General features: G+C 35.3%; 1 protein-coding gene across 2 annotated transcripts; it reads left to right on the top strand.

Annotated features, from left to right (window-relative positions):
• The first annotated feature begins 669 nt into the window (after nucleotides 1–669).
• On the top strand, nucleotides 670–20565 carry LOC150091737 (bolA-like protein 3). Of its 2 annotated transcripts, none has more exons than XM_090385426.1 (4): nucleotides 670–782; nucleotides 6256–6364; nucleotides 17822–17910; nucleotides 20353–20565. In XM_090385426.1, exons 1-4 carry the CDS (start codon nucleotides 708–710, stop codon nucleotides 20431–20433), a joined length of 354 nt encoding a protein of 117 aa, XP_090241552.1. In that variant the 5' UTR covers nucleotides 670–707; the 3' UTR covers nucleotides 20434–20565. The 2 variants fall into 2 exon arrangements, with proteins under 2 accessions (XP_090241552.1, XP_090241561.1); XM_090385435.1 differs by lacking the exon at nucleotides 670–782 and adding an exon at nucleotides 4788–4843.
• Nucleotides 20566–26770: the final 6205 nt, after the last annotated feature.

Raw genomic sequence — 26770 nt, 5'->3', positions numbered from 1 at the left:
ACTTGTTGTTGAAGCTGATAGCCTAAACAAATTTAATGCTCAGCTGGACAGGTATTTCGAACGAACGGAGGGGTGAAATGGGAGTAGTGGTGGTGTTTTTTTTTTTTTTTTTTGGCTGATGCTGAATAAGCTTGCTTTCTTGCATCATATGCCTCTACTAATGCTGATGCTAATATTGAACCCCAGGGGCTCACATCTTGTGAGTATGGGCTGGGCACACCCAGGGTCCTGGGCCGGATTGGTGATTGGAAATTTAGGTGAGTTCCTTTTACTTCTCTCTCTCTCTCTCTCTCAGGGTAACTCAGAATTCTTTTTTTTTTGGCTGGTGCAGCATAAGCCTCAGGCTTTCTTGCACCATATGGATAATAATAATAATAATAATAATAATAATAATAATAATAATAAATTTGGCAGAACAATGGGTTCCATCCCCTCCTTCTAGCCTTTACATGAGGAATGAAGGCTGTCAATAAATAAATGAAAGTTTTTTTCCTCCCTTATCGGGACAGATGATGGTATTATCGGGAAGCGGGACTTGAAATTCTAAATCGGGACGGTCGTCCACCCTGCTGTACAATATTTGATTAATAAGTGGTTCGGGAGAAGTTTTTCAGGGATAATAAATGCGGCTTTAATGATATTCTAGTTCATATTCTTAGAGGGCGCAACGTGTATGATTTGGTAACTGTGTCGCACAGAGTAGTGCTATGTCGGTAGCATGTTATTTGTTGTATAATATGCAATCGTTATCAGCTGCTTTTAGGTGCTCGAGGCGCTTCTGGGTTTGTGATTTATTTTTATTTCTCACATTCAAAAACGACAGAATTGGTAAAATGCAGTTGAAATTAAATATAGATGTAAAAGCTTCTAATGTATTTCAACCTGCACCTGAGCACCCAAAGTTAAAAATCGGCGTGTATCAAATTGCTTCTAAGTTATGAGTCTGGTGTAAGAGAATAGTTTCCAGTTTAAATTTTGGTAAAATATCGGGTAAAATATGCTCCAGATTATGGGTACACCTCCGGAGGAAGTGGCTTCTTTTGATTGAATTCGGCCCGAATTACTGGCCTAAACTAATCTAACCTTTTTTCACTAGCGAAAAAAAAAAAAAAAAAAGCTGGATATCATCATTCTTCTCTTTCTTGGTGATTACATTGTAATTCTCTCTCTCCCAGGGTAACTTGGAAATTTTTTTTAGCTGGTGCAGCATAAGCCTCGGGCTTCCTTGCACTAATGGCTAGTAATAATAATAAATGAAAGTCTGTTAAACCCACACTTCTTTTGCTTAAACTCGTCCCGGATATGGCCATGCCCAGGGGCTCACATCTGGTGAGTATGGGGTTGGCATACCCAGGGTCCTGAGCTGGATATCATCATTCTTCTCGTTTTCTTTCTTGGTGATTTCCTTCTACTCTCTCTCTCTCTCTCTCTCTCTCTCTCTAGGTCACAAGGTAAATCAAAATTTTTTTTTGTTTGGTGCAGCATAAGCCTCAGGCTTCCTTGCACCATATGGCTAATAATAATAATAATGCCCACAATGTGGTGACAAGGTGTACCCATAACTGGAATTCAGCCAAATATTGTATCGTTAACTGGTAGTGTAAGCTGAATTTATAATATTTGTCAATATTAAGGGTACAATTCATTTTGGCATTCAGCAGTAATCAGTAATGTCTCCGCAGTGGCTTTTACCGAACATTGCTTTCCTGGGGGAAAGCTGTTATATTGCAAGTTTTAATAATTTGGCTTTTTTAATTGCTTATGAATAAGGGAGTGACTGATTGCTAAATATGGTCTTACAGAAGGCATAACTTAGTAGTGTGTCTGATTTTTATTTTTGAAAAATAGTTATGTCACTACAGCAAATTATCTGATCAATTGTTGAACGTGTGCAGGTATTGACTGTGAAGAAATAGTTATTGTTTGATGCAGATTTGTAACACCAGAGGAGACTTCAAAATACTGTACGTATTTATCTTTCACTGTATAAATGTGGGGGTGATGTCCAGATTATCGGTACACCTTGGGTACTTCAGATTATGGGTGTCACCATGTTGTGGGCATGGCCAAATTCGGGATGGATTCAAGCAAAAGAAGTGTGGTTTTTTTTTTTTAATAGACTTTCATTTTTGACTAGTGAAAAAAAGGTTAGGTTAGTTTATGGCAGTAATTCGAGACGGATTCAAGCAAAAGAAACCACTTCCTTCGGAGGTGTACCCATAATCTGGATTTTACCGAAACAGGAATAAACATAAGACAGTACTTTTCACAGGTAACGGGAAACTTTATATTTTTCCATTTTTTTATACAAATATTTAAAAAATGTTTTAAAGTATTGCCTAGATGCTTAGGGTAGATACAAGTACATAAATAAACTAGCATTGTTCTCTGTCAGTATGATGGTTTTGCTTATCACTCCTTGGCGCCTCCATAGCCAGGTGGGAAGGAGCAGCAGTGAGTAGCACACGCTTTTTGATTAGACCGGGGTTCGAGCCCGTCACCACCAAATACGGAGGATGCGGAAAGGTCAGGAAATGACCACCGCATATCCTGGAGCAATATGGCCTTAGTTGCTAATGCTCCTAAAAACCAAATAACACAGCTTATCACTCCTTAGTTGCCCCTGCACCATAAAAACCAAACCAAAAGCTTATCACTCCTTTTTAGAGGTTTCAGTTCAGTTATCATAGATGAGGAATTCTCAGAGGATTTTTTTTTTTAACTAGGATGGCATTTAACTAATCTCAGGCCAGAGGGAATAAGGTCTCCTCTTCCCTATGAGCTCTGAGTTTTTTTAGAATGCACAACATGCAAATTGGCCTGTGAACACTCTCTCATGCAGACATATGTTGGACAATATTGTCTAAGATGCTGAAATACTATCATCTTTGGTATCATGATGCAATCAGACTTGAAGTGCAAGCATGTGTCCAGGAAGGTGCATGGTGGCTTATCAATGATTTACCACACCTTTGCATTTGGGTAGGAGGCAATTGTTTTATTTTATTATAGAAGTCAGTGGTGAAACTACATTTTGAATATTCTGTCTGGGTTTAGAGGCTACATCTAAAAAAAATTATTGAACTTCTTGAAAGGGTCCAGAGACTTAAAAAAAAAAAAAATTGTTATTCTCACCTGACAAGATGGGCAACATGTCCAATGAGAATAAAGGGATGTCCATAAAAGGAGAAACTATAAAAAATGTAGGTTTTGGGCTCTTGGAGGAAGGGGGGGTATCTGATTGAAATAAGGAAGAGGGAGAGAATAAAAATGAATGTGAATTTCTATACTAAAATGAATATGACTGTGTGTGTGTGGGGGGGGGTTAAATATAAACTGTTGTGGAAAGCTAACTGACTGGGCCTGTGGAAGTTTGTTTGGCCTGTATGTTGTCAGCTATTGGAATGTGTACTACCTTCCTAGGTGGTTGAAGTTGACAACCTGGAAAAATGTAAGTTATGCATTTTTTATATGCTTTTCCCACTACCTTGTTGGTTGTGGGAAAAGCATATAAGAGTAGATACTTGTGTACTTAGGTTTGTTTAACTAAGAGATACTAGTTTAATGTATCCCTTAGTTAAAGTTTATGTTAGTTTAATGCATCAGTTAAAGAGCTTAGGATTCAAGCTCTGTATATTAGTCCAGTCCTTCAGTGTAGATGACATTGAAGTGTCTGAAAAGTTCAGTGCAATGAGTGATCACAACAGCAATATTCTCAAGCACATTCTCCCAAGTAGGATGTGCAGATCCATATTTACTATATAGTACTATCAAAGCCAGCACGTATTCTGTGGATCAGGGAGCCATACTGAGCTCCCTGATATAATATAAAATATAAAGTTTCTATTGAAGGAAACAGCTAAGGAGCATTTTTTTTTTTTTTTTTTGATGATGATTTCAACTGTGTCCAGGACAAAAGAGAAGAAAAGACAGTTGCCAATATTAAAAATTATAAAAAATGCTATTTGTATGTGGGCTGTAAGTTGGGCTGAAATTGCTGTTGTTAATTTAGACAGGTTCAAAGGTGACATCAAAATGTATTACATAACAGTGGCAAAATGGATATTATTATTAGCACTGGAAAAATGTAAGGAAGAAAGTTTATACAGCATCAGCCAAAAAAAAAAAGAAAAAAGAACCTTTTACCCGCAGCATCGTTATGCAATTTAATGAAAATTAATTAATCAGTCTTTCAAATTTCTTCAAACTACCCACTTCCACAACACTAGGAGGTTTATTTCAACAATATATTACTCTCCAGCTAAAGACAAAGTTCCACATATGTGGGCTTCACCCATCTTTTTTACAATTTAAATTTGCCCCCTCATGTACCTTTATTACCTCAGAAAGGGTAAAGACACCATAAGCATTTAGTTTATCAGCCTTTTAAAGTTAAGCACTTCAAATAGGTCACCACATTGATGCCTAGTTTCTAGATACTGTAGTTTCAGAACCCTGGTCTTTCTCAGTAAGAATAACTTTTATGTTACCAACTGATCTTTTTGCTCTACTCTTTCCATAAACATGAACTTCCTAAAATGAGATTTCCAGATGTGTCTATATTATTCAACATGTGTGACGTAACTATTGCTTTATACTGAGAGATAGTCTCTTTGTCCCTGCTGGAAAAGTTATTAATATTAGCTATATAGTGCAAGGAAGACACAGGCCTTTTCTCCACTATCCATAAAAATAAAATAAATCATTAAATAAAAATAAATAAAACAATAAAATTATTTAAAATTTTTATTTAAAAATAGAAAACAACCTATATGTTTCCCTCTTTAGGTATCCAGCTGATCTCTGAATTTCCCCAAGCTGTCAGCCTGAACCACCCAAGGAGGTAATTTATTCCAGTAATTAACAATTTTCTGGTTAAAAGAATATTTCCTACAATCCAGTCTAACCTCTTTCCCCATAATTTGAATTTATGATCCCTGGTTATGCAATCATTTATAACAATTAACATTTCCTCCTCATTCACACCGACCGGGCTAGCCGGGTGGGCAAAGTGCCTACCTGGCAACCCAAAGGTCGCGGGTTCGAATCCCGCCTCGGGCTTGGATCAAAGTACTGCAAAAACCTTGGGAGGTGCATTATGGCCACAGAAGCCGATGCGTACCAAAAAAAAAAAATCCTCATTCACTTTACTTATACCTCTCAGAGAATTATACTCCTCACTTAAATCTCTAGTTGTTAGTTTGTTATTTGGTTTTTAGGAGCATTAGCAACTAAGGCCATATTGCTCTGGGATATGCAGTGGTCATTCCCTGACCTTTTTGCATCTTTCGTATTTGGTGGTGAGGGGCTCGAACCCCGGTCTATCAAGAAGCGTGTGCTACGCACTGCTGCTCCTTCCCACCTGGCTACGGAGGCGCCCTTAAATCTCTACCAAGGTGCCTAGTTACCAGGCGCCTCCGTAGCCAGGTGGGAAGGAGCAGCAGTGTATAGCACAGGCTTCTTGATTAGACCAGGTTCGAGCCCATCACCACCAAATACGGAGGATGTGGAAAGGTCAGGGAATGACCACCGCATATCCCGGAGCAATATGGCCTTAGTTGCTAATGCTCCTAAAAACCAAAAAACTAACTGCCTAGTTACCAAGCTCTTTAACCTACATATTCAAAGTCTTTCCTTATATGAGTGCCCTTTTGTCAATCTTGCCATACATGTTGTCTGTCTTTGGACCATTTAAAAGAAACTCAAGTCTTTTTTTTTTTAGATGCATTCTCCATACTTGAACATAGTGTTCCAAGTGCACATAGTATTCCATGTTTACATGCATGACAATTTTCAGCGTAATTTTCTTTTCATTATACATTTGTATCCAATACCATTTAAATTAGCCTGTCTTGCTGAATTGGGAATAAATTTGCTTGTTTTTATAAGCTCATCTTAAAAAAATATTTTTTTATATGTTGTTATATTCTGCAATTCAGATGTTTTTCTATTTTTTTACTCCTATTAGGCCAAATTACTATGATTTTATCATAGATGTTATCTGTAAAATAACATATCACTTAAATGTTTTATATATATATATATATATATATATATACATTCATTTACAGTAATATATATATATATATTACTGTAAATGAATAAAAATTTCTTCTTTGCATTTTATAAATTAAATTCCAGTAAGTAGATTTGTTTTAAACACTTGAAATGTGTACTATTTACAGAATTTAGAATGTTAATATTTTCAATTTGTGGCATTGGTAATGTTTGTTTGTCCCTCTTTTTCCCCTTTAGCTCTCTCGAATGGTGTGTACACAGCCAACAAATAGTGAACAGAGTCTTATTAAAATATTACAAGAGAAATTTCCTAAGGCAAATGAAATTAAAGTAACTGACATTTCAGGTAAGGAAAACGTTTGCGGATAAATATTTTTTTAACTGAATCAGCAGTAATTTTCCCTTATTTCGATATATGAGAATAGTTATATGAGTAGTTATTTCAGTGTGATCATATTTTAAAGGAGGGTTGTCAAACATGTAGGCTGCATGTAGCTCCGAAATGTTTGTTGTGTAATCCAAGCTTGTCAGTTGTATCACCTGAGTGGCACAATTGACAACATTTGGATTACACAACACATGGTAGAACCTTGATAAAATTTCAAGGTTCTACCATGTGTTGTGTAATCCAATATGAATTTCAATAAAATTCCATAAATAACCAAATCACAGGCAACTCCCATATAACATGGTACTTCTACAACATGGTTTTGTTCTAACACAATTAATAAAGTGCAGCAATCCTTGCACAATACAGTACTTATATGACATGGTTAGAGAATTGTGGCAACCTCTCATAACACGATATTTTTGAGCTTTTGTGAGGGGGAAAACTCTGCTATTATGTTGGATGTAATTTTTCAACATTTCCATTCTTTTTTGTGAATCCCCGCTTTTGGCTTGCTAATCGTTATGCAAAAAAAAAAAAAAAAAAAAATTATTGGAAAATTCCTGTGTTAGGTAAAATTCTGTGCTTGTTGAACTTGTGGAAAAATCTAGATTTTAAAGTTTTATTACTATTGGATAACGTGCCAGGCATCCAAAAGATTTAAGCCATCCAAACTAGTACAACTAATGTTCCTACCACCTAGTACAACTTCTAGGTGGTAGTAGGAACATTAGTTGTACATCAAGGCATTATATCTACCTTTGAAACTCATTACATCAGAAAACTGTTACAATGGATTTTGAAAAAAATTGAATTGAGGGAAAATTGAAGTGATCCACATTTTTCAATTGTTACTGTATTGGAATCATAGCTTTATCACTCAATGAAGTAAAACTGTCAACATTAAATGCATGTTGGCAAAATGTATGGCCAGAGTCAGTTCATTCAGGAAATATGGTTGAACCGACAGAAAATGGAATCCATGCGATAGTAGAACTTGCTAAGTTGGTAGGAGGAGGTTTTGACGATATAACTACTGAAGCCCTCGTGGGTAGCACAGTTGGTAGAATCGCCATCATCCCCACACCAGGTGGAAAAGACAAGTTTGAACCCTGTCGATGACATGAGGAATTTTTATGGGTCTTTTTTACAACATGGCTGAGTTAGTTGGGTGAGGGTAGTATGATTTTTTTTCTCCTGGAAACTCGGATTTTTCTTCAAGAAAAATAGAAAATTGACCGCAGAACACGCAATTTGAACACACAGAGCAATGTAGCTTTAGTTGGGGATGCTCCTAAAAAAAAAAAAAGATATGATTACTGAAGATGCCCAAGAATTACTGGTAGAAAAAGAGGCTGGCGAAGTGGATTTGGTGGTAATGGCATCGGAGGCAAATCAAATCAATTCAGAGGATGATAGCACAGATGAAAATTCTGAACTTTCAAATTTTACACTAAAAAGTATACAGAAAGGCATAAAGTTAGCCAAGCAAATGGAATCTTATTTTTTTAATTCAGGTTCAAAAATGCTTAGTTCCATACAATGAAATTACAAAGGTCTATCAAGCAAAAGCAAACAAACCCAGATTACTGATTTTTTAAAGAGAGCAGAAGCTACACAAAATCTAGAATGATGTATTTTTGTTAGTTTTCTTAACAAAATGGTGTATTTTTGTTAGCTCTTGGAACTCACCCTTTTTGTTTGTGCCCAAATACGGAGGATGCGGAAAGGTCAAGGAATGACCACCGCATATCCCGGAGCAATATAGCCTTAGTTGCTAATGCTCCTAAAAACCAAAATAACAAATAACCCTTTTTGTACTGGTTCTTAGTCCCGTATAACACAGTTTCGCACTACACAAGATTTTATTGGAACTTAACTACTGTGTTATACGAGAGTTACCTGTATTAAGGCTTGCTTACCTAAGTTGTAAAAGTATGGTATTTCATCATTATATACGTGGCATTAGCAAGCTGGGTTGACTGCGTACTGCATTGATGCGAGTTACCTCAGTATTGTACTACTCTAAATAAAAAGCACTGCTCCAGTGTTATTTATTTAAAATGTGTGCCTTTACCCACTTGAGTTTTTTTTTCATCCGCTGTATGGGTAGTGGCATACACTTCAAATAAATAGCAAAGTATTTCTCCGTTGGAGCAGTGTTTTTTATTTGGTGAATTAATTCCACAATATGAAATCACTAAGTAGCAAACCTAGTTTGCTTGTTGCTATGTACAGAATGAGGCTATTCTCCTTCTTGCACAAGAATATTTTATAGTTCTTATAGCATGAGGCTTTCATCCTAAATTTACTTGAGCCTTGCTTATGAATTGTCTTGTTTGTGTATTCTTGCCTAACAGTCAGTATGCTAAAATATGATAATTTCTTTCAGTAATGCCACATTGATGTGCACATCAGTGTGGTATTGCTAATGTATCAGTGTGATATTACCAATGTGTGCATGCATGTGTAGCTTACAAGCCTTTCTGAGTTTAGCATCATTTCTGTTCACAATAAATAAGTTTTAAGACCTTTTATATGCTAACGAAGATTAAGTTAGCAATTTTTATAACTCTGGAAAACTGATTTATTGGCATTTTTGAGAGGAGATCAAATAAAAGTTATGGCTTATGGACTAGTAGATAAATTCTGGTTTTTTTTAAGCATTGATATATCTGGTGATTAGATAATTTAAAGCTGATCAGAAAAATTTTGTCAGTTTATAATTTAATATGTTAGAACCTGTTAAATCCATTAATTGGAACTTTGCTCTTGTTGGATTTTGGAAAATTCTAGATGTTTGTTGAAACCTAATACTGTACAGCTCTGGACTTAATTACCATATTTTCCGGCTTATAAGACGCAGCATACAAGACGCACCCTAGTTTTGGCCACATATTTTGGAAAAATATATATATATTTCTCCAAAATAATAAAAATAATATTTTGGAGAAAATAATAATAATAAAATTAAATATGGTAATATATTTTTCTCAAAATAATGGTATATGCTTGGGTAAATGTTCAACCAATAATGAAATGTTTGTTTCTGAAAAAAGCTGATAGAAGTAACGTAACAGAAATTCTTACTCACCCTAAGACAAATACGGGCGTCACTTTCTCTTCGTAAAAGACGGTTGGAATTGAAAAATCCTGATCCAGTCTAATTAGCCCACTATACCATAAAAGCATGAGATCATAGAGGAATACCATAAAAGTGCGAGATCATATTATAGAGGAAGCAAACACATGGGAAAATGAAACAAGTTTTTACTTACGTCTGATTGTGAGATTCATATCACGCAGATTTCAACAAATTTTTCCACGAAAAAAGATTACTAGTATGTATTGTTGCCATAGATTGTAACCACTGATAATTGTTAAAAATATATTTCAACGGATAAATCTTGAGTAAAATTGGTATGAATTTCAAAGGGAAGCTTTCAGAACTCAGTTTACCGGCACTGCGTCATCGAAAATGCATTGCCGGTAGTCTTTAGGCCTACTCTGACATTGACCATATAAGACGCAGGGTGATTTTCCGAGTATTTCTTCACGAAAAAAACTACATCTTATAAGCCGGAAAATACAGTATCTGGGAGGCTGAACCCACAACTTTCTTACTTGTGGTTGCACATGCTATGCACTGGACCATAGCTTATTTGGCTTGAATGTAACTATGCATTTGTGATTTCATGTGGCCTGCTTGCCACCATTGAAAAATGTGGCTTTTAAGCTTGTTAAGCATGTGATGTATTTACTTGATATAGTCCTTTCAGATCTCCCTTTTAAGGACCACTACTATGTTCAAGGTGTCTGAAAGATCTGAAATTGTATGGGAAATACTTTACATGCAAAATTTGTTTTGTATGTGTACCCTCTATCTAAAAATATGTTTGAACTCTTTGCAGTATTTCTGCTGTAATGGATTTGCAGACTTCTTCGGTTCTTTGTTGAAGATGATTTGTGTTAGAAAATTTCACCCTAAACTTATGGCTTTATGTAGCCTTAACATGCTAAATCAAGTTGTTTAAATCTAATGATCTGGGAGCCCACTCTACTGGTCCCCATTTTATCAATCCAACATCCTGGAAGTGTTTCATCTAGCCAGTGATGAACTGAGTGCACATAGTACAGGCAGGCCTCGCTTAACGCGAGTTCGATTAACACGGTTTTCAGTTACCGCGATTGGAAAAAATGATACCACTTTTTACTTTACGCGATTCAAATTTCCAGTTAACGCGATCTTTTATTTCTGATAGTTGAAAAAGATTCAAATCGCGCACTAAATGTCTGACTGTCAATAAACAAGCGTTTGTCCGCTTCCTGCCTCAGTGTGTTCCATCAACTAAGTAGACGTGTTACTTGTTTGTCTCCACCTAATAAAGTCACGTGCAGACGTATTTAAAAATTCTAATTTTCTACCCCTGTTAATTATGGATAAAAGAAAGAGTGAAAAACAACGTGATTGTAATAAAAAAAAACAAAAAGTTATTACTTTAGCTGATAAACTTGAAGTTATTAAAAAACATGAACGTGGTGCAAACCATGCGAAAATCGTAAGAGATCTAGGATACAGTGAGTCTACCGTACGAACTATCTTGAGCCTTAAGAAAAAATATAAAGAGAAAGGTAAAGTTTCATCATCTTCTTTTGTCTTACAAAATACCAGAAACAGAACTCTAATAATGATTGAAATGGAAAGTCTTTTATCAATTTGGATAGAAGATTGCAATCAAAAAAGAATTCCATTATCTAAGGACAATATTCAGAGCAAAGCTATTAACCTTTTTACTAAGCTCAAAGAAACAAAATATCAAGGGGAGACTGAAATGTTTGTTGCTAGTTCAGGGTGGTTTGGACGTTTCAAAAATCGAGCACGACTGCATAATGTTAAAGTAACAGGGGAAGCTGCTAGTGCTGATGAAGATGCTGCAGCCAAATTTCCTGCAGAATTGCAAAAAATCATTCAGGATGCTGAATACGACGATCGGCAAATATTTAATGTAGACGAAACGGGCGTATTTTGGAAACGGATGCCAACTAAAACTTATTTGGCTGCAAATGAAGCATCACAACCTGGGTATAAAGTCTCAAAAGATCGACTAACACTTTTATTAGGAGGTAACGCTGAAGGTGATTTTAAATTGAAACCCATGCTTGTGTACCGTGCACAAAATCCTAGGACTTTAAAAGGATACAGCCATCGCACTCTTCCAGTCATTTTTCGTTTAAATAAAAAAGCATGGATGACCAAAGCCCTATTTGAAGACTGGTTTACGTCTTATTTCTGTCCAACAGTTGAAGCCTATTGCAAGAAAAATAATCTTACTTTTAAAGCTCTGTTGCTTTTAGATAATGCACCTGGACATCCTTCTGCACTTGGTGACTTAAATGAAAATGTGAAAGTTGTTTTTTTACCGGCGAATACGGCTTCGTTATTGCAACCCATGGACCAGGGGACGATTGCAACTTTCAAGGCTTACTATCTCCGCAGAACCTTTGCACAGGCACTTGAAGCTATAACAGGAGATAATGCAATTTCTGTACCAGAATTTTGGAAAAAATATAACATACGATTGGCCATTGAAAACATTCATGCAGCATGGGAAGAAGTGACAGCCAGCAATATGAGAGCAGTTTGGAAGCATCTTTTACCCCGCGCAAACGATTTTACTTTCTTCAAAGATGCAGTTCAAAAAGTTATTGAAGACATAACTAATATTGGTAAAGAACTTGGTTTCAAAGGCTTGGATGCGGCTAACGTTCGAGAATCACTGAATTCGCATTTAGAACAGCTAAGTGACAATGATCTCCTTCAAATAGAGCAACAGCGTGCGCACGAAGAAGCTGAAGAAAAAGAGTGTGAGCCAGATGAAAATGTTACCTCAAAGGAGATAACGGTAAAAGAACTAGGCAAAATCTTTCGTATCACAGAGAACCCTAAACAAAAGGTAATGGATGTTGATCCTAACATCGAAAGAAGCATGTTATTTCGCCAGGGCCTAGAGAAGCTTGTTGTCGGCTATCGGAAATTGTATGATGAAAAAACGAAAGCCAAAACTGTTCAAACGACTGTGTTCAAATATTTCTGTAGCAAATAGTTAGTTTCTCCATTATATATTTTGAACAATAAACATTTAATTCTATAATTTTTATTATCTTTTACATGGCATGCAGTTAAAAAGTTATTTAAAAGGTATTATTTAAAAGTTATTTAAAATTCTTTATGGACATTCCAGAAGGTCAAGTACCAATTATAATTTTTCCTATTGGTTATGATATTCGATTAATGCGTTTCCGTTTTGCGCGATTCGCTCGCGGGACGAATTAATCGCATTAATCGAGGCCCGCCTGTATAACAGAGCATTGTCTTGAATGAACCAATCTGGCTTTCCCTCCAAGAATATCAGTTTCTCTCATCAACTCACCCCTAGCATTTGTAAATAATTTTCTACACTCACAGTGCCAATAAACCACTGTGAGTGTAGAAAATTGTAGTAAGAAAAATTAAGAAAATAAAGTAAAGCAGAGTTGACTAATGACTTTTGTATCCCAAATGCCATACTACACTATTATTCTCTAGGCTCCTTGCTCTTTGCTACCGAAATGCCAATGTGAATTTCTCGTGAACGTTATCTGTGGTTCTGTTTGTTAACTTCTTAATTTACACAAAATTTGCTTCATCCAAAAACAGTGCATCACATAAATATTTTTTTAAAAAAGATAATTTTTGTCTTGTTCATTGTTCTTGGGGAACTATTTGCATAGTTCTAATCACTAGTCAGGATCATCTTCTGTGAGGTGTTGCAATAGTAGCATTTTCGTGTAGTTCAAATTTTTTGTTCTTTAGAATGGCATTACTCTATTTCTTTCAGGGTAACATTTATTGAATTTATTTTCCATAATTCTGTGGAGCAGTTATAATGTCTACATAGAAGAATAATCTCTGTACATGCTTGTAAACTTAATTCAGTCATTTATAGCTATCCTGAAATAGAAGAGAGAGAATTAATTTCTTCTTGTTCAAGAGGAGTGTTTCCATTTACAATGGGTTTCCTCAGCCTACAAATTATTTTTTCGTAGGAATTTTTTCCCACCATAAAGTACGGTTTAAGGTGTCTTGGTCAGTTAAACCTCAGACTGTCATGCACTCCGTACTACATCCATCCATGTCCTCCTAGGTCTTCCTCTTCTTCCTGGAAGTATCCATTTCAGGATAGCCTTTGGATATCTGGTTTCTGGCATCACCTAATTTTTTAGAATACTAAATATAATAAATGGGATCTTAAGATTACATTTCAAATCAGGAAGTCTCTTACATGCCCATACAACATTAAATGCTTTTCTTTGATAGTATCAATAGAATTAATTTTCATTATAAATTAAAAATTAATTTAATTATAAATTATTTTAACCAACTTCTTATGGTTCAAGACTTTTCGGACACCTTGAAGTGCTCGAACTACTCTAATGAAGGATTTCCAGTTTTTTTTTTTACTTTTGATGAATTAAATAATCATTTTACAGGGCTTATTAAAGGATAATTTTTGATTTTGATCTTGAATTAATAATGCAAAGGTCTTGGATTTAATATTATTTCATATATATTGAGAGAAGTAGTTTAAATAGTTATCTTCAATAGATTAAATAATCTATTATTGGTATTAAACCACTTCTTTATTATTGCATTCCAAAGAAATGGAGTACGCTACCAGGCTTTTACTTTCTCTCTCTCTCTCTCTCTCTCTCTCTCTCTCTCTCTCTCTCTCTCTCTCTCTCTCTCTCTCTCTCTCTCTCACACACACACACACACACACACACACACACACACACACACACACACACACACTAGTACTCAAAAAATTGCATCACCTCATTTTTAGAATACTAAATATAATAAATGGGATCTTCAGATTATATTTCAAGTCAGGAAGTCTCTTATCTGAGGTATTTTCCAGGAATAACTGCATCCACTTAAGATGTAATCAGAATAAATGGAAATTGTTTCAAAGACCTGCTTAAAGGAAGGGGGAAACCTTTCAACAAGACAAAGGAATAAAAATAAGCTTTTACCCTTCATCCATGCATGGCGAATAATTGAGAGTATAGTAGGAGAAGATTACCCGAAGCTTGATGGGGCTTTTCGTCTTCAAAGGGGAAGCAAGCACGTGTCGAAGGTGGTATATATAGCCCTGGTACATTCCATTGTTGTATTTTGTGCCGGGGCTATATATAAAGCCTTTGACATATGCTCGCTTCCCCTTTGAAGATGATATAGATGGGAACCCTCCATCAAGCTTTGGGTAATCTTCTCCCATTATACTCTCAATTATTTGCCATGCATGGATTTAGGGTAAAAGCTTATTTTTATTCCTTTGTCTTGTTGCAAGATTTTTTTTTCCCTTCCTTTAAGCAGGTCTTTGAAACAATTGCCATCTATTCTGATTACATCTTACGTGGATGCAGTTATTCCTGGAAAATATCTCAAGTAAGAGATTTCCTGACTTGAAATATCTTAAGATCCCATTTATTATATTTAGTATTCTATTTTTATTTTTGATTTGGTTAAATTTCAAAACCTTGATTTAAATTCAAAATGAGGACTCAGCTTCTCTACAAGGGAAAATCACAATAGTTTAGCATCTGTCCGATTTTACGAATATTAGCAGGTCTCGATCACATAAGTTGTCTGTCCAACACGTCTAGTAAAGTTTCGAGACAACAGGATTCCCATAATGTTTTTGTACAATCTCATTTTTTAGGTTGTTTATCCTTATATACTGGCAGCTAATCTTTTAAAAATAGCTGAAAGAACATAAGTAATAACAATACACACATGAAACTATTAATTGTAGAAAAATTTACTTTTATGCCTTATGAGTAAATATACAATGAAAAATGAAATAAGTACTTTATTAAAGAAGTGGTGATTTTTTCAAAGTAATGAAAGAAAATGACGAAGCAGTGATTTCCCCCCCCACATTACTTTGCTTGTACTAGGATGACAGGCAGCTATATAACCAAAAAACCACAACAAAACACACTAATATTTTGTTGGCCACCCCTTGCTTTGATGACTGCTGCCACAAGCATGTTTAACTGGTTCTGTCAAACAGGGCCCCACGCTCATATGGTCTAAATAATAATATCATCTACATTTCTATTAACAAGCCTACTGCCGTCTTAATGACCCACATTATTATCACTCCAAGAGCGCTTGTGCAAGTCGCTTGAAAATTGCTAGAAGTAGAGTTTATACTTCATTTTCAATGTGTATGTTTTGTGGGATATTGAACATAGTACATTATTTAAAAATGCCATTTTTATGTTATACTCACTTTCAGTAATATCTGTATTGTTTTTAAATTCTGGAAGTATAGGAAATAATAAGTAATGACTGCAGTTGTTAAATGATATTGTTGATTAATGTATTAAATATTATTCATATTTAAAATTTTTGTTCAGTATAACATAAAATTATTTATTAGTTACTGGAAAATTTGGAAAAAATTAAAAAATCATTATTATAAAAATACCCCGTTTTAAACAGGATCCCAAGGCCCGTAAGTAATTCTTGAACAGGGACCCCTCCCCAAATTTTGGGACTGGCCCTGACTGCTGCACATCGTTGTGGCATTGACTGGATAAGGTTCTGAATGCATTCCTTGAAAATTTCATGGTACCAAACATGGATTCTCTAAATGTTTTTGGTTTCTTTTGCATTACTAAAGCATCCATTTTATTCCAACAATTTTCAACTGGATTGAGGTCTGGACTGTTCCCAGGCCATGTTATTGTGTGAATTGATTTATCATTTGACCATTTTTGCACCTATGGATAGTAAAGACAGCGAAATAAATTATATTTATTTAAGCAAGAGTGCGATGTTTCATAAATTTAAAACTTTTGCTAATTTTATGAAATAGTACTTACGGTTTGGCTCTATGACATGGAGCAGAGCTGTCCTGAAAAATTAAATTGGCAACATCCTCATAGTGATCCTTAATTATGGGAAGTAATTTTGTCACAAGAATGTTCTTGTACACCTCAGCATTCACTGTATCCTTCACAAATTGAAGATGACCAACTCCTCTATATGAAATACAGCCCCATATCATTTCAGATGCAGAATGTTTCATTGTGGAGACAATGCAGTCAGGATGAAATTCTCCCCCTTCTCTTTATCTAACAGTCTGCTGGCCGTCCAAATCAAAATAGCACATTTCCACTGATCCTCAGACCTATGGCATGCTCTTTTGTCTACTTAGATGCTGGTCTTCCATTTTTTTGGTAAAAAAAGTGCCTTTTTTCTTGGGTGATGTGCTACTAATCCCAATGAGAAAAGGCATCTATGTATTGTAGCAGTACTCCTCTAGTCGCCTCCTCCCATGCTGTTTTGAGATCTGTTGATGAGGGTTTTTTGTTTTAGACACACAGACAGACCAAAAATCTATCCTATTTAATAACCTGCGTTTCAGAAAATATTTGTGAACATCTATTTCCTTTCTTTCTGTTTAGACTGCCAGTTTCTAATATTTTTTTGAAATAAACATGCCACTGTTGACTGTGGCATGTTTATTATAGAATTATGGTGAATCCTTTTAGCAGTTTCATGCATAGAATGTTCCTCTGCATTCAGTGCAGCAGCCAAACTTTTTCTACGTGGTGTTAATTGTGAAAAACTTAGCCATTGCAGTAGCACAGAGTACTCAGCTTGTGGCATGTGCACTGTGTTTATACTGCTGCTAGGGTGATGCAATCATGTATGGCACATGGCATCATCTAAAAGAGTTTGCTGCGCCTCTGTAGCCAGGTGGGAAGGAGCATCTAAGGAGCAGTGCGTAACACACGCTTCTTGATTAGACCGGGGTTCGATCCCGTCACCACCAAATACGGAGGATGCAGAAGGGTCAGGGAATGACCACCGCATATTCTCGGAGCAATATGGCCTTAGTTGCTAATGCACCTAAAAACCAAATAACAAACAATAAAAAAAAAAAAAAAGGGTTTGCTAGAGATGGATGATACAATAGAGTAATGCTATTACAAAACATATATGTAATATTGCCAAATTTCACAGAAATTTGGTTTGTGTGTTTGTTTGTTATTTGGTTTTTAGGAGCATTAGCAACTAAGGCCATATTGCTCCAAGATATGCAGTGGTCATTCCCTAACCTTTCCGCATCCTCCGTATTTGGTGGTGACGGGCTCGAACCCCTAGAAATTTGGTAAATTTTGCAAGTGATGCAATTTTTTTGAGCACCGTTGTATATCTATGGCTGCTTCATGATGAATTGACTCTAATGGAGATTGCATAAAGTGACTATAACATACAATAAAGTTTATTTTATTGATAATATGGTTTTGTAATAATATGCTTCAAATTAGGACTTTTTTAATATTGTTTTTTAGGTGGTTGTGGGTCAATGTTTGAAATTTTAGTGGAGTCTGCTGAGTTTCAAGGTAGAAGTAGGGTTCAACAGCATCAGTTAGTTAATGAGGTGAGGTTAATGATTTGTTTGATAAAAATAAATAACCAGGGTGTGAGATTTCACATACATACAGTGAAATCTCAAACAGTGCCTGTCTAGGATTGTGTGATTCTAACACAAAACTGTTTGATATGCTGCGTTTTTCTGGAAATTTTTACTGTCCACAACAGCTACATGATACGAGGAATTATATTCTGGTTACAGCTCTTTATTTGTAGCTTGCAAGAATTTTTATTAATATAACCTCTAAAATGGTATATATTTTTGCCATTTCTAAATCTTGATGGGCCAAGACTAATCAAGTCTTTAGACTAAAACAAAATTATTTAGGAACATCTAAATTAGATGTTCCTAAACAATTAATGAAATTAATGAAAAACAAAATTAATGTTTCTCAAAAATGTTGTCTCAAGTGAAAAGTTTTGCTCTGACATCCTAAAAAACAAAATTAATAGGCTCCTTCCTTTCTTGTCAGCATAGTTCTAACAGTGCTCCAAACTGTGTTATAAAATTTGCTAGCATGTATATTATTGACCCTTTCCTCTGTCTTCAAATACTGCAAATAGTGACTGACTTATTAGCTTTTTTTTTCCTGTGCCAATAATCTCTTATCCTAGGGTCTTCAAGGATTAATGCCATATCTTCTGCATATTCTCTCTACTAAAATATTTCAGAGATCTTTTTCTTCCTTCTCTCACTCAGCAAGTCTTGCCGTTTCACTTTTCTCATGTTCATTATGAAAAGGGGGAGTTTCCACTCTATCTGTTCTCTAGAAACACTTTTTTAAGGCTCTAGTTCCATCATTTGCAGAGGCCAGTTAGATTGTTAATCACCTCAAACACTTCTTGCATTTCTGGTGATGCAGTTTATTTGTTCTTTGTAGATAGGATCAGGCTCATCTATAGTCCATATGTTCTGAGGATATCTCGGTGAGAGGGGGGGGGTGGTCATTTTTTTTTTTTTTTTTTTTTTTTTGCCTTTATTCTTAGCATTCTTTTATATGATGTGAAAATCTGAGCAATACCTTCCACATCTGAAAAAGCCTAATCAAATAACCCCATTAATGAACCATTTTTCCTATCTTAACTGTTTCAGAGGATGTAGTCATTAATAGAATAGAATAGAATTCTTTAAGAAAAAATTCCATTCCAACTTCTGCTGATTGAGACAACTTATTCAATCAGTTCATGAGAATTAAGAGTATTCTTCGTTCCATATTAATCGGTTAAAAATTAAATAATTGAAAACTAGCTTCTCAGAATTTGTTGCTTCTCAAATCCCTCTGCCTTCCTGAAATATTTAACCTCTCACCTCTCTCTCCATGTGTGGTGCTGAAGTCTGGTTGGAAGTTGTAAAATTGAATCTTACAGAGCATCTGACAGTGGAATTTCTGATGTTGCAAAGGACTAAATGAAAATATGCTTTTATCCCTCATACCATCCCTAGATCAGAAATGCACTGTGATTTCAACTTGATCCCCATTGTTAAACTAATTGAAATAAAAATCAGTTCTTTTGGAGAAATGCTCTCAGGTTTATACCAAACTCGTTCCATCTGGGATAAGTTTGGATGGCATTACCACCTAAACAAATCAGACAAAATTTTTCTTGTCCAGCTGGCAATAGAATATCATTACTAGATCCTCTTCTGTATTCTTCTCTTAGACTTGTTAATTGGCTAATCTTGCTTTATTCTTCTGGATCAAAGATATAAGAATGAAATTACAGAACTTATTCTTTCTCTTTATTTATTAATTCAGATCTCTTTACCTTTTATCTTCTTGGCTTCCTTCAAATGTTTTAGTATCATGATTATATGTGGTTACTATTTCTGATGTTAAAATGATGTGTGCATGTGTTAAAATTTAACTTGACTATATGTTAAATCAAATTTTGTACACGCTTTTATTTTATTATTATTACATCCAGTTTGTTTTCCATCAGAAATAACTTTTTTTTTTAATGTTTAGTAGTTTAAGTGGTAAGGTATTCTTTTTGCAGCTTCTGTTCTTTGACACAAAGGTATTACTTAGCTTTCTATTTAGCTTTATTTACATTTTAAAATCCTATCCTTTGATTGGCATCTGAATTGTTAATCTGCTTCTCAAATAACGAATAGGGCAAATAAAAATTTTGTTAAGTGGTTATTGTAAAATTTGATAATAAATAGTCACCATTTTTGTTTTGTTTTGTTTTTTTATTTGGTTTCATAATGGAAACATTTAGTTTAGAAGTTAAGTGTATGATTTTGTTTTTACTACATATTTTTGAAGTTCTTAGTTAGTTCAATATTCTTTTAGTGGACGCTATTATTATCTCCTTAACAAAACTTTCCATCTTTTTATCTTATAAAAAAAAGAAACGGATTAGTACTTTATTGAAATCATGGTTAATCGCATTCTTTAAATAGTGGATTTTATAACAACTGTATGTTTTTTCATTTTTTTTACAGGCTCTACAAAATGAAATCAAAACTATGCACGGGTTGAGAATATTTACATCTGTTCCTTTATCAAATGAAAATCAAACATAGAAAGAGCAGAATTTAATTTTAATAGGTAGGGTTGTTATCCTTGCACTTGGTTCTGTGATAGCGGTTTTAGTGCAAAAGAATAAATGTGAAATAATGTACTGTAAAAATAAATATGGGCATCTATTTTCAATACTTCATTATACAGTAATATTTTCTTAACATTAGAATTAATCAAAACCACTAGTCTGGTGCATTCACCAGGCTACTGCATGAATGTGAATTTAAATCAGCGACATATACTGATTGGCATGGGATTTTGGAAATGGGATATTGTTAAGTGTTTCTCCTTCCACGTACAGTGTGCTGGATCTCATTAGAGCTGATTAGTTATTCCCAGTATCAAAAGTACTTTATTAGAATAAAAATTAATGAAAATTGGAAATTTTAACAAGGCTGAACGTACTTCTTGCTTTTATTAAGGGGACTAAGATTTAAAAAAAAAAAAAAAAAAAAATCTGCACATGGAATAGCTCAGGCATCAAACTCATGATCTACTTTTATGTAGTTTACAAAATGATATTTGCCCAAACTAGGGCAAGTTAAATGAAAACAGGATTAATTTTTACCAATAACTTATTGTATTTTTCAAAAAAAAAAAAAAAAGTATGCCAATGATTAACTAAATGTCACCGCAATTTGGACCCCCTATCCCATTTATATACCATATTTATTTATACCCTGCTCATAAAGGTCATTTGGTTGTTGTTGGCGGCACAACTGTTTGACAATTTCCTGTGCTTCATCAGTATGAAATTAACATTGTGCTAGATTATTTTCCATTCTTTCAAAACCATAAAACAAAAATCTGGGTTAAAAAAGACGTACAACTGATATACAGCTCCCTTGCCACATCATCATCATCAACTGCTGTACACCATCCAACCAACAGTATCTGCCAAGACAACATTTTTCTTTGACAACTATGTGAGCTTATGTTATTTAATGGGTTTTTTTGTTCAGCAAACAGGCAAACTAACCACATAACACAGCTACAGACAATATATACCAATGCCTCATAGCCTCAGTTGTTTTTGCTTAATCTACATCCCAGTTTTTTTTTTTTTTTTTTTTTTTTAATTATTAACTACTTTGGTTTTGGTATATTACCAAAATGGTATGTTTTTTGCAGATTACTGCTTTTGTGCCTTGTATTATTTTTAAATACAAGGTACTGCCTAAATGTAGTACCTTACATTTAAAAAAATATATATTAGTAACAATACAATGCTTTTCAACAAGTTCATTCCATTTTTAGTGAGGTGTCTCATTATCCCAACAAAGGCGAAACGGTGTCAAATAGTTCTGTTTTCCTATGATGTCATTTTATTTAGAAGATACATTTAAATTTTACATTAACCATGCTTATCCATAGTAGTATGTTTTTTAATTTTTGTATTTCACTACTAAAGGCCTTGAAAGGAAAAAAATCATTATGAGCAATAAATTGGGTCTATTGAGGGCACATACTGAATTCGCAAATGTGATTGTTTGCTGATTCAACGTCTCTCCTCAATAGACACAAATCTGCAACCCACAACAGCAACATATGTCAATGTAATCATCTGTGATAGCCACTGTTCCTAAACCAATAAATTGTTCCAAATTAAAAATGATCACAAGCTGTGGCCATCAAGCCTCAGAGGGAATAGGAAGCAAGAAGTTGTATTTTCTAGATTGCGGATTGGGCATACCCACCTAACTCACAGTTACCTACTCACATGGGATGATCCTCCAGTATGCAGCAACTGCCAAACTCAACTCACAGTAAAACATCATATTCTTCATTGCCCATTATACTTAAGAGAGCAACAAGCAGCTTTCTCTTCAGATCTGTGTTCCTCTAATCAACTTACTTTACAGAAAATTCTTGGAGACAAACCAGATATAAATGATCTCTTTACCTTCCTGAGACCAATAAACAAATTCCATCTAATCTAAATCCACCTGTTTATCAAGCCTTTACCAAATAATATTATATGGCCTTAGTAGCCCTTGCACCAATAAATCAAACAAACAACAACAACACTGTATGTTCCTAGAATATCTTATGCAGCTCCTATGTTAGTGATTTGCCTGTGCATTATACAGTATCACGTGTCACATTGACCTCATCAGGTGTCTCTTTTTTTTATTTTTTAACTTTTTTCTCTATATTGCAATCAGCAAGGGTTGCATGACTTTTTACTCCAGAAAACTGATTTTTCATCTGAAAAAGCCAGCAAACAGATCAAAGATTACACACAGTTATAGACATGATATACAATGTCCTGTGGCCTTAAATGCTTTGGTGCTTAACATAACTAACCCAGAGAATACGTAGACAATTATTTGTGATCTAGGTACTTAAGACCACAACTTGATATTGCTCTTTTCTAATACAACTCCTTGGCCTTAGTTCATTGCATTTTGAATCTTTTTAATGTTAGATAACGTGAACTTGAGAATGGCCGTGGATAAAAGCTGTATTTGAAAAGTGCATCATCAAGTGATCTGAAATACTTAGAGAAAAATTAACTTAGAGTACTTCAAAGAGTTGAAGAATACATCGAGAGTGCTTAGTATGCAAGTAGGATTGCCTGGTATGGTAACAGGTAAATAAGTTAAGTCATTAGTGATGGCAGAAGGCTAGCCGAGTGGGTAAAGTACCTGCCCGGCAACCCAAAGGTCGCGGGTTCGATTCCCGCCTCGGGCTTGGATCAAAGTACTGCAAAAACCTTGGGAGGTGCAATATGGCCACAGAAGCCGATGCGCCAACAACTACCAAATCAAAAAAAAAAAAAAAAAAAAAGATGGCAGAAGCCTGAGCAGTTCCACTGGCTGGGTCATTGATAGCAGCTGGAGTTGTGAATATTAAAATTGGGAAGGAAATTTTTTTTCACTGTTGAGAAAGTTAAATTGAAGAAGGCTAAGTTTAAAATGTTTTTGAGAGATATGTTGAATTAAGAAACAATGGGACAACAAATGAATTTTGCAGAATGTCGTAGAGAGTTTTAGCCAGAAGTTAAAAGGAGGATATTCCAGATAAGGAAGGGTGTTACTTTGTGGTGTGCATTGTTATTCTTTTAACTAGAGAAATGTGTGCCTGGCAGACTAGATGGAAATCTATGTTATTGAGATTGAAACAGATCACATATACAGTTAACCCCCACTTTATGATATACATCCCTTCCAGAGACACCATTGTATTATGAAAATATTGTAATGTAGACTCAATAACACATTGTTTTTTGGTAATTTGTACCAAGACCTTGGAAGTTGAAAATTTCTTCTTACTGCAGTTTACACAATGTTGTACGTACATGAATTAAGAACAGCAAATTTAAGTCAAGCACAACACAAAAAATCACTTCAACTAAAGGATGCAAAAACAAAAAAACAGCCAACACGTTTACAAATGCTATTGGCTGAGAGGAAGGACCACGTGGTCTGGTCAGAGACCATTGTAAATCGAAATAAGTAGGCACTGGTTAACATGATTGTTGGTTAATAGAATCAGCTGCTTTATAGAAACAAATTTCAAAAAACCAATTGAAATCATTAAAATGCACTACCCTTTCATCATATGTTCAGTTATAAGAATCAATTTTGAACGCCTTTGTGATATTTTTCTAAAGCACATTTCTGGAGGTCAATACCATAAAATAAAAACAATTTGAAGTTTCCAGTTTATTGGGCTTTTCTGTTAGCGCAATCTATTATAAATGGATAGTACTGAGGCTGGAATAATACTGATAGCTGGAATTCTGTGGTTTTTATGTTATGGTGAAATGTGTTTCCCCTTTCTCTCCAATCATAAACAAATTTTCAGAATCTTCTCTTCATCTCTATTTTTTTAAGCTTTGTCAACTTGTTACTCCGTATCTCACTTGCGCATATTGTGCAACATTTGCAATTTGTGCATGCCACATTCTTTGTTTTTGATCACTTATCTTTTTTACTGTTTTAAATTTTACACCCCATCCCCCAAAAAGTCAGTGAACAGAAATATCAGTTCATTTGTATATATATTACAGTATTAATAAAGCTATATATGTAAGCTTAAATTTATTTTAATTTGCTCAGTGATTGCCGTTTACTACATATCGTATAGTGAATGGTATTTTATTATGAAGAGTCCATCGTAAAGCGATTTGATTGTATGGTGATCCAATCGTAAAGCTCCACTGTATTTGCAAAATAAATTGGAATTCTTCAGGCTTAGTTTTTTTTTTTCAGATGAGTTTATTAGCTTAACTATTCATGATGTTTGATGAAAATGAGGTAGAAGTAAAGGTGAGTTGTAGGAGGAGAAAGCAACATGTATGAATTAATAAAATTTTTACATATTGTGTACACAACAGCCCTCGTGGTAGCACAGTTGGTGTAATTGCCATCCTCCCCACACCAGATAGAAAAGACCCGAGTTTGAATCCCGTTAACAACCCCAGGGGCTCACATCTGGTGAGTATGGGCTTGGCACACCCAGGGTCCTGAGCTGGATATCACCATTTTTCTCTTTCTTGGTGACTCCTTTATTTTTCTCTCTTTCTTTCTTTCTTTCTCTCTCTCTCTCTCTCTCTCACTCACTCACTCATAGTAACTTGGGAATTTTTTTTGGCTGGTGCAGCATAAGCCTTGGGCTTCCTTGCACCATATATCTAATAATAATAATAATAACAGGAATTTTTATGGGCCTTTTTCATAACTTGGCTGGGTTAGCCTCACATGAGGTAGTGCTTTTTTTATCCCAGAAATTCGGTTTTTATCCAGCAGACAAATTGACCACATTTACAGACAATATTACAGCACAATATGGACTTTGCTGATGCACCTAAATCAAATGTACAAGATATAACACTCCTTAACATAGGTTGCTTTGGTAGTGTTTACATTGTTGGGATATCAGAGACGTGGTGTCACACAGATATAAGGAATGCCGAACTGGAATTTGGGGAGTACAATGTGCACAGAAAGGATAGACAGGATAGGAAGGGAGGAGGTGTTATGCAGTTAATAAAGAAAAACATAAAATCAAAAGAAGTGCAACCAGTTGATATAGATGAACAGTGCACTGTTGAGTCAGTTTGGTGTGACATAAGCACTGCGAAAGCAAAAATAAGAGTAGGAGTGTGTTATAGGCCTAATGAGTACAATGAACAATTGTACAGAGAAATAGAGTGGGCTAGTAAATCGGAATGTCTTATAATGGGGGATTTTAACTTCCCAGATATTGACTGGAACTTGTGGGTTGGGCACTCACACACTAGTCAGACTTTTGTGGATTTATTGGATGATTGTTTTCTGCAGCAGCATGTTCGAGAGGCAACCAGAGAAAGTAATACTCTTGATCTGGTTATCAGCAGTGATCATTCATGTATTAGGAATTTGCAGATAAAAGAACCACTAGGTGGCAGTGATCACAGTGTACTGACGTGGGATTTACTTAGAGATTTAACTACTATCAGGGGTAAAGGAAAGGGTTTTTGCTTCCGTAAAGGCGAGTACAGTGGTCTCCGACAGTTTTTAAATTCTGTACAGTGGGATCAACTGACGATGTTACCAACAGTAAATTCTAAGTGGGAAGCATTCAAGGAATTAATCGTGGAAGCTACTAAAACGTTCATACCTATTAAGAAATATTGTTCAAGGTTTAGGCCTAAATGGTTGTCAAATGAACTAATGAGACTCGTAACAGAGAAGAAAAATGCATGGGATGCATATAAATTATCAAGCGACTCAGAAGCATATGACAGATATAAGTTAATCTGTAATCAGGTCACAAAGGAGGTTCGGCAGGTGAAGGCAGATTACGAGAAATCCTTGGCAAAAGATGCTAAGAAAAACAGCAAGGATTTCTTTACTTATATAAATTCTAAAAGGAAGGGGATGAATCTGATCGGTCCACTTGACATCGATGGTTCGACTTGATGATCCTGTGCATTTGTAGTGATGCAATTGCCCCCGCCCCCTTGTACCACGTGATCCGTGGACTTTAACCAGCGGTGTTTGCAGGATCGACACCCAACGAACCCTCCACATGGGCCTTCAGCGTAGGTGCCTGTTAAAATAGCCATGCTTATGGCCACCCATTGCCAAAATTTTTCAACTAAACGAAGTCATTCAACCAGTGAGAACTTAAAAAAAAGTTTTATTTTCCGGTGAATCACGTTTTCGTGTGCCGTGTAGATAGTAGATGAGCATACAGCGAAAAAGCGGGGAGGAACAATGACCTGGTCCAAATAAAAACTGGCAGTGCCTTGAGATCGGAGATATTTTCTTGGTACTTTTTTGAGCCCGCCTCTCCCTAAACCATATGAAGGCTAAAAACTACTTATTTATTGTGGCTGTTAAAGTACAA

Source organism: Mastigoproctus giganteus, chromosome 1 (assembly GCF_048544385.1).
Source record: "Mastigoproctus giganteus isolate SK-2022 chromosome 1, ASM4854438v1, whole genome shotgun sequence".
Lineage (NCBI taxonomy): Eukaryota > Metazoa > Arthropoda > Arachnida > Uropygi > Thelyphonidae > Mastigoproctus > Mastigoproctus giganteus.
Note: the sequence above shows the minus strand (reverse complement) of the source record. Positions and strands in the feature narration are given on the sequence as shown.

Bases quoted from the DNA above. Each gene is read 5' to 3' on its own strand.
- LOC150091737 (XM_090385426.1), top strand. From the start codon at position 708: ATGTCGGTAGCATGTTATTTGTTGTATAATATGCAATCGTTATCAGCT. The intron at 783-6,255 runs GTTTGTGATTTA...TTTCCCCTTTAG, and splicing joins GGTGCTCGAGGCGCTTCTGG to CTCTCTCGAATGGTGTGTAC. The intron at 17,911-20,352 runs GTGAGGTTAATG...TTTTTTTTACAG, and splicing joins AGCATCAGTTAGTTAATGAG to GCTCTACAAAATGAAATCAA.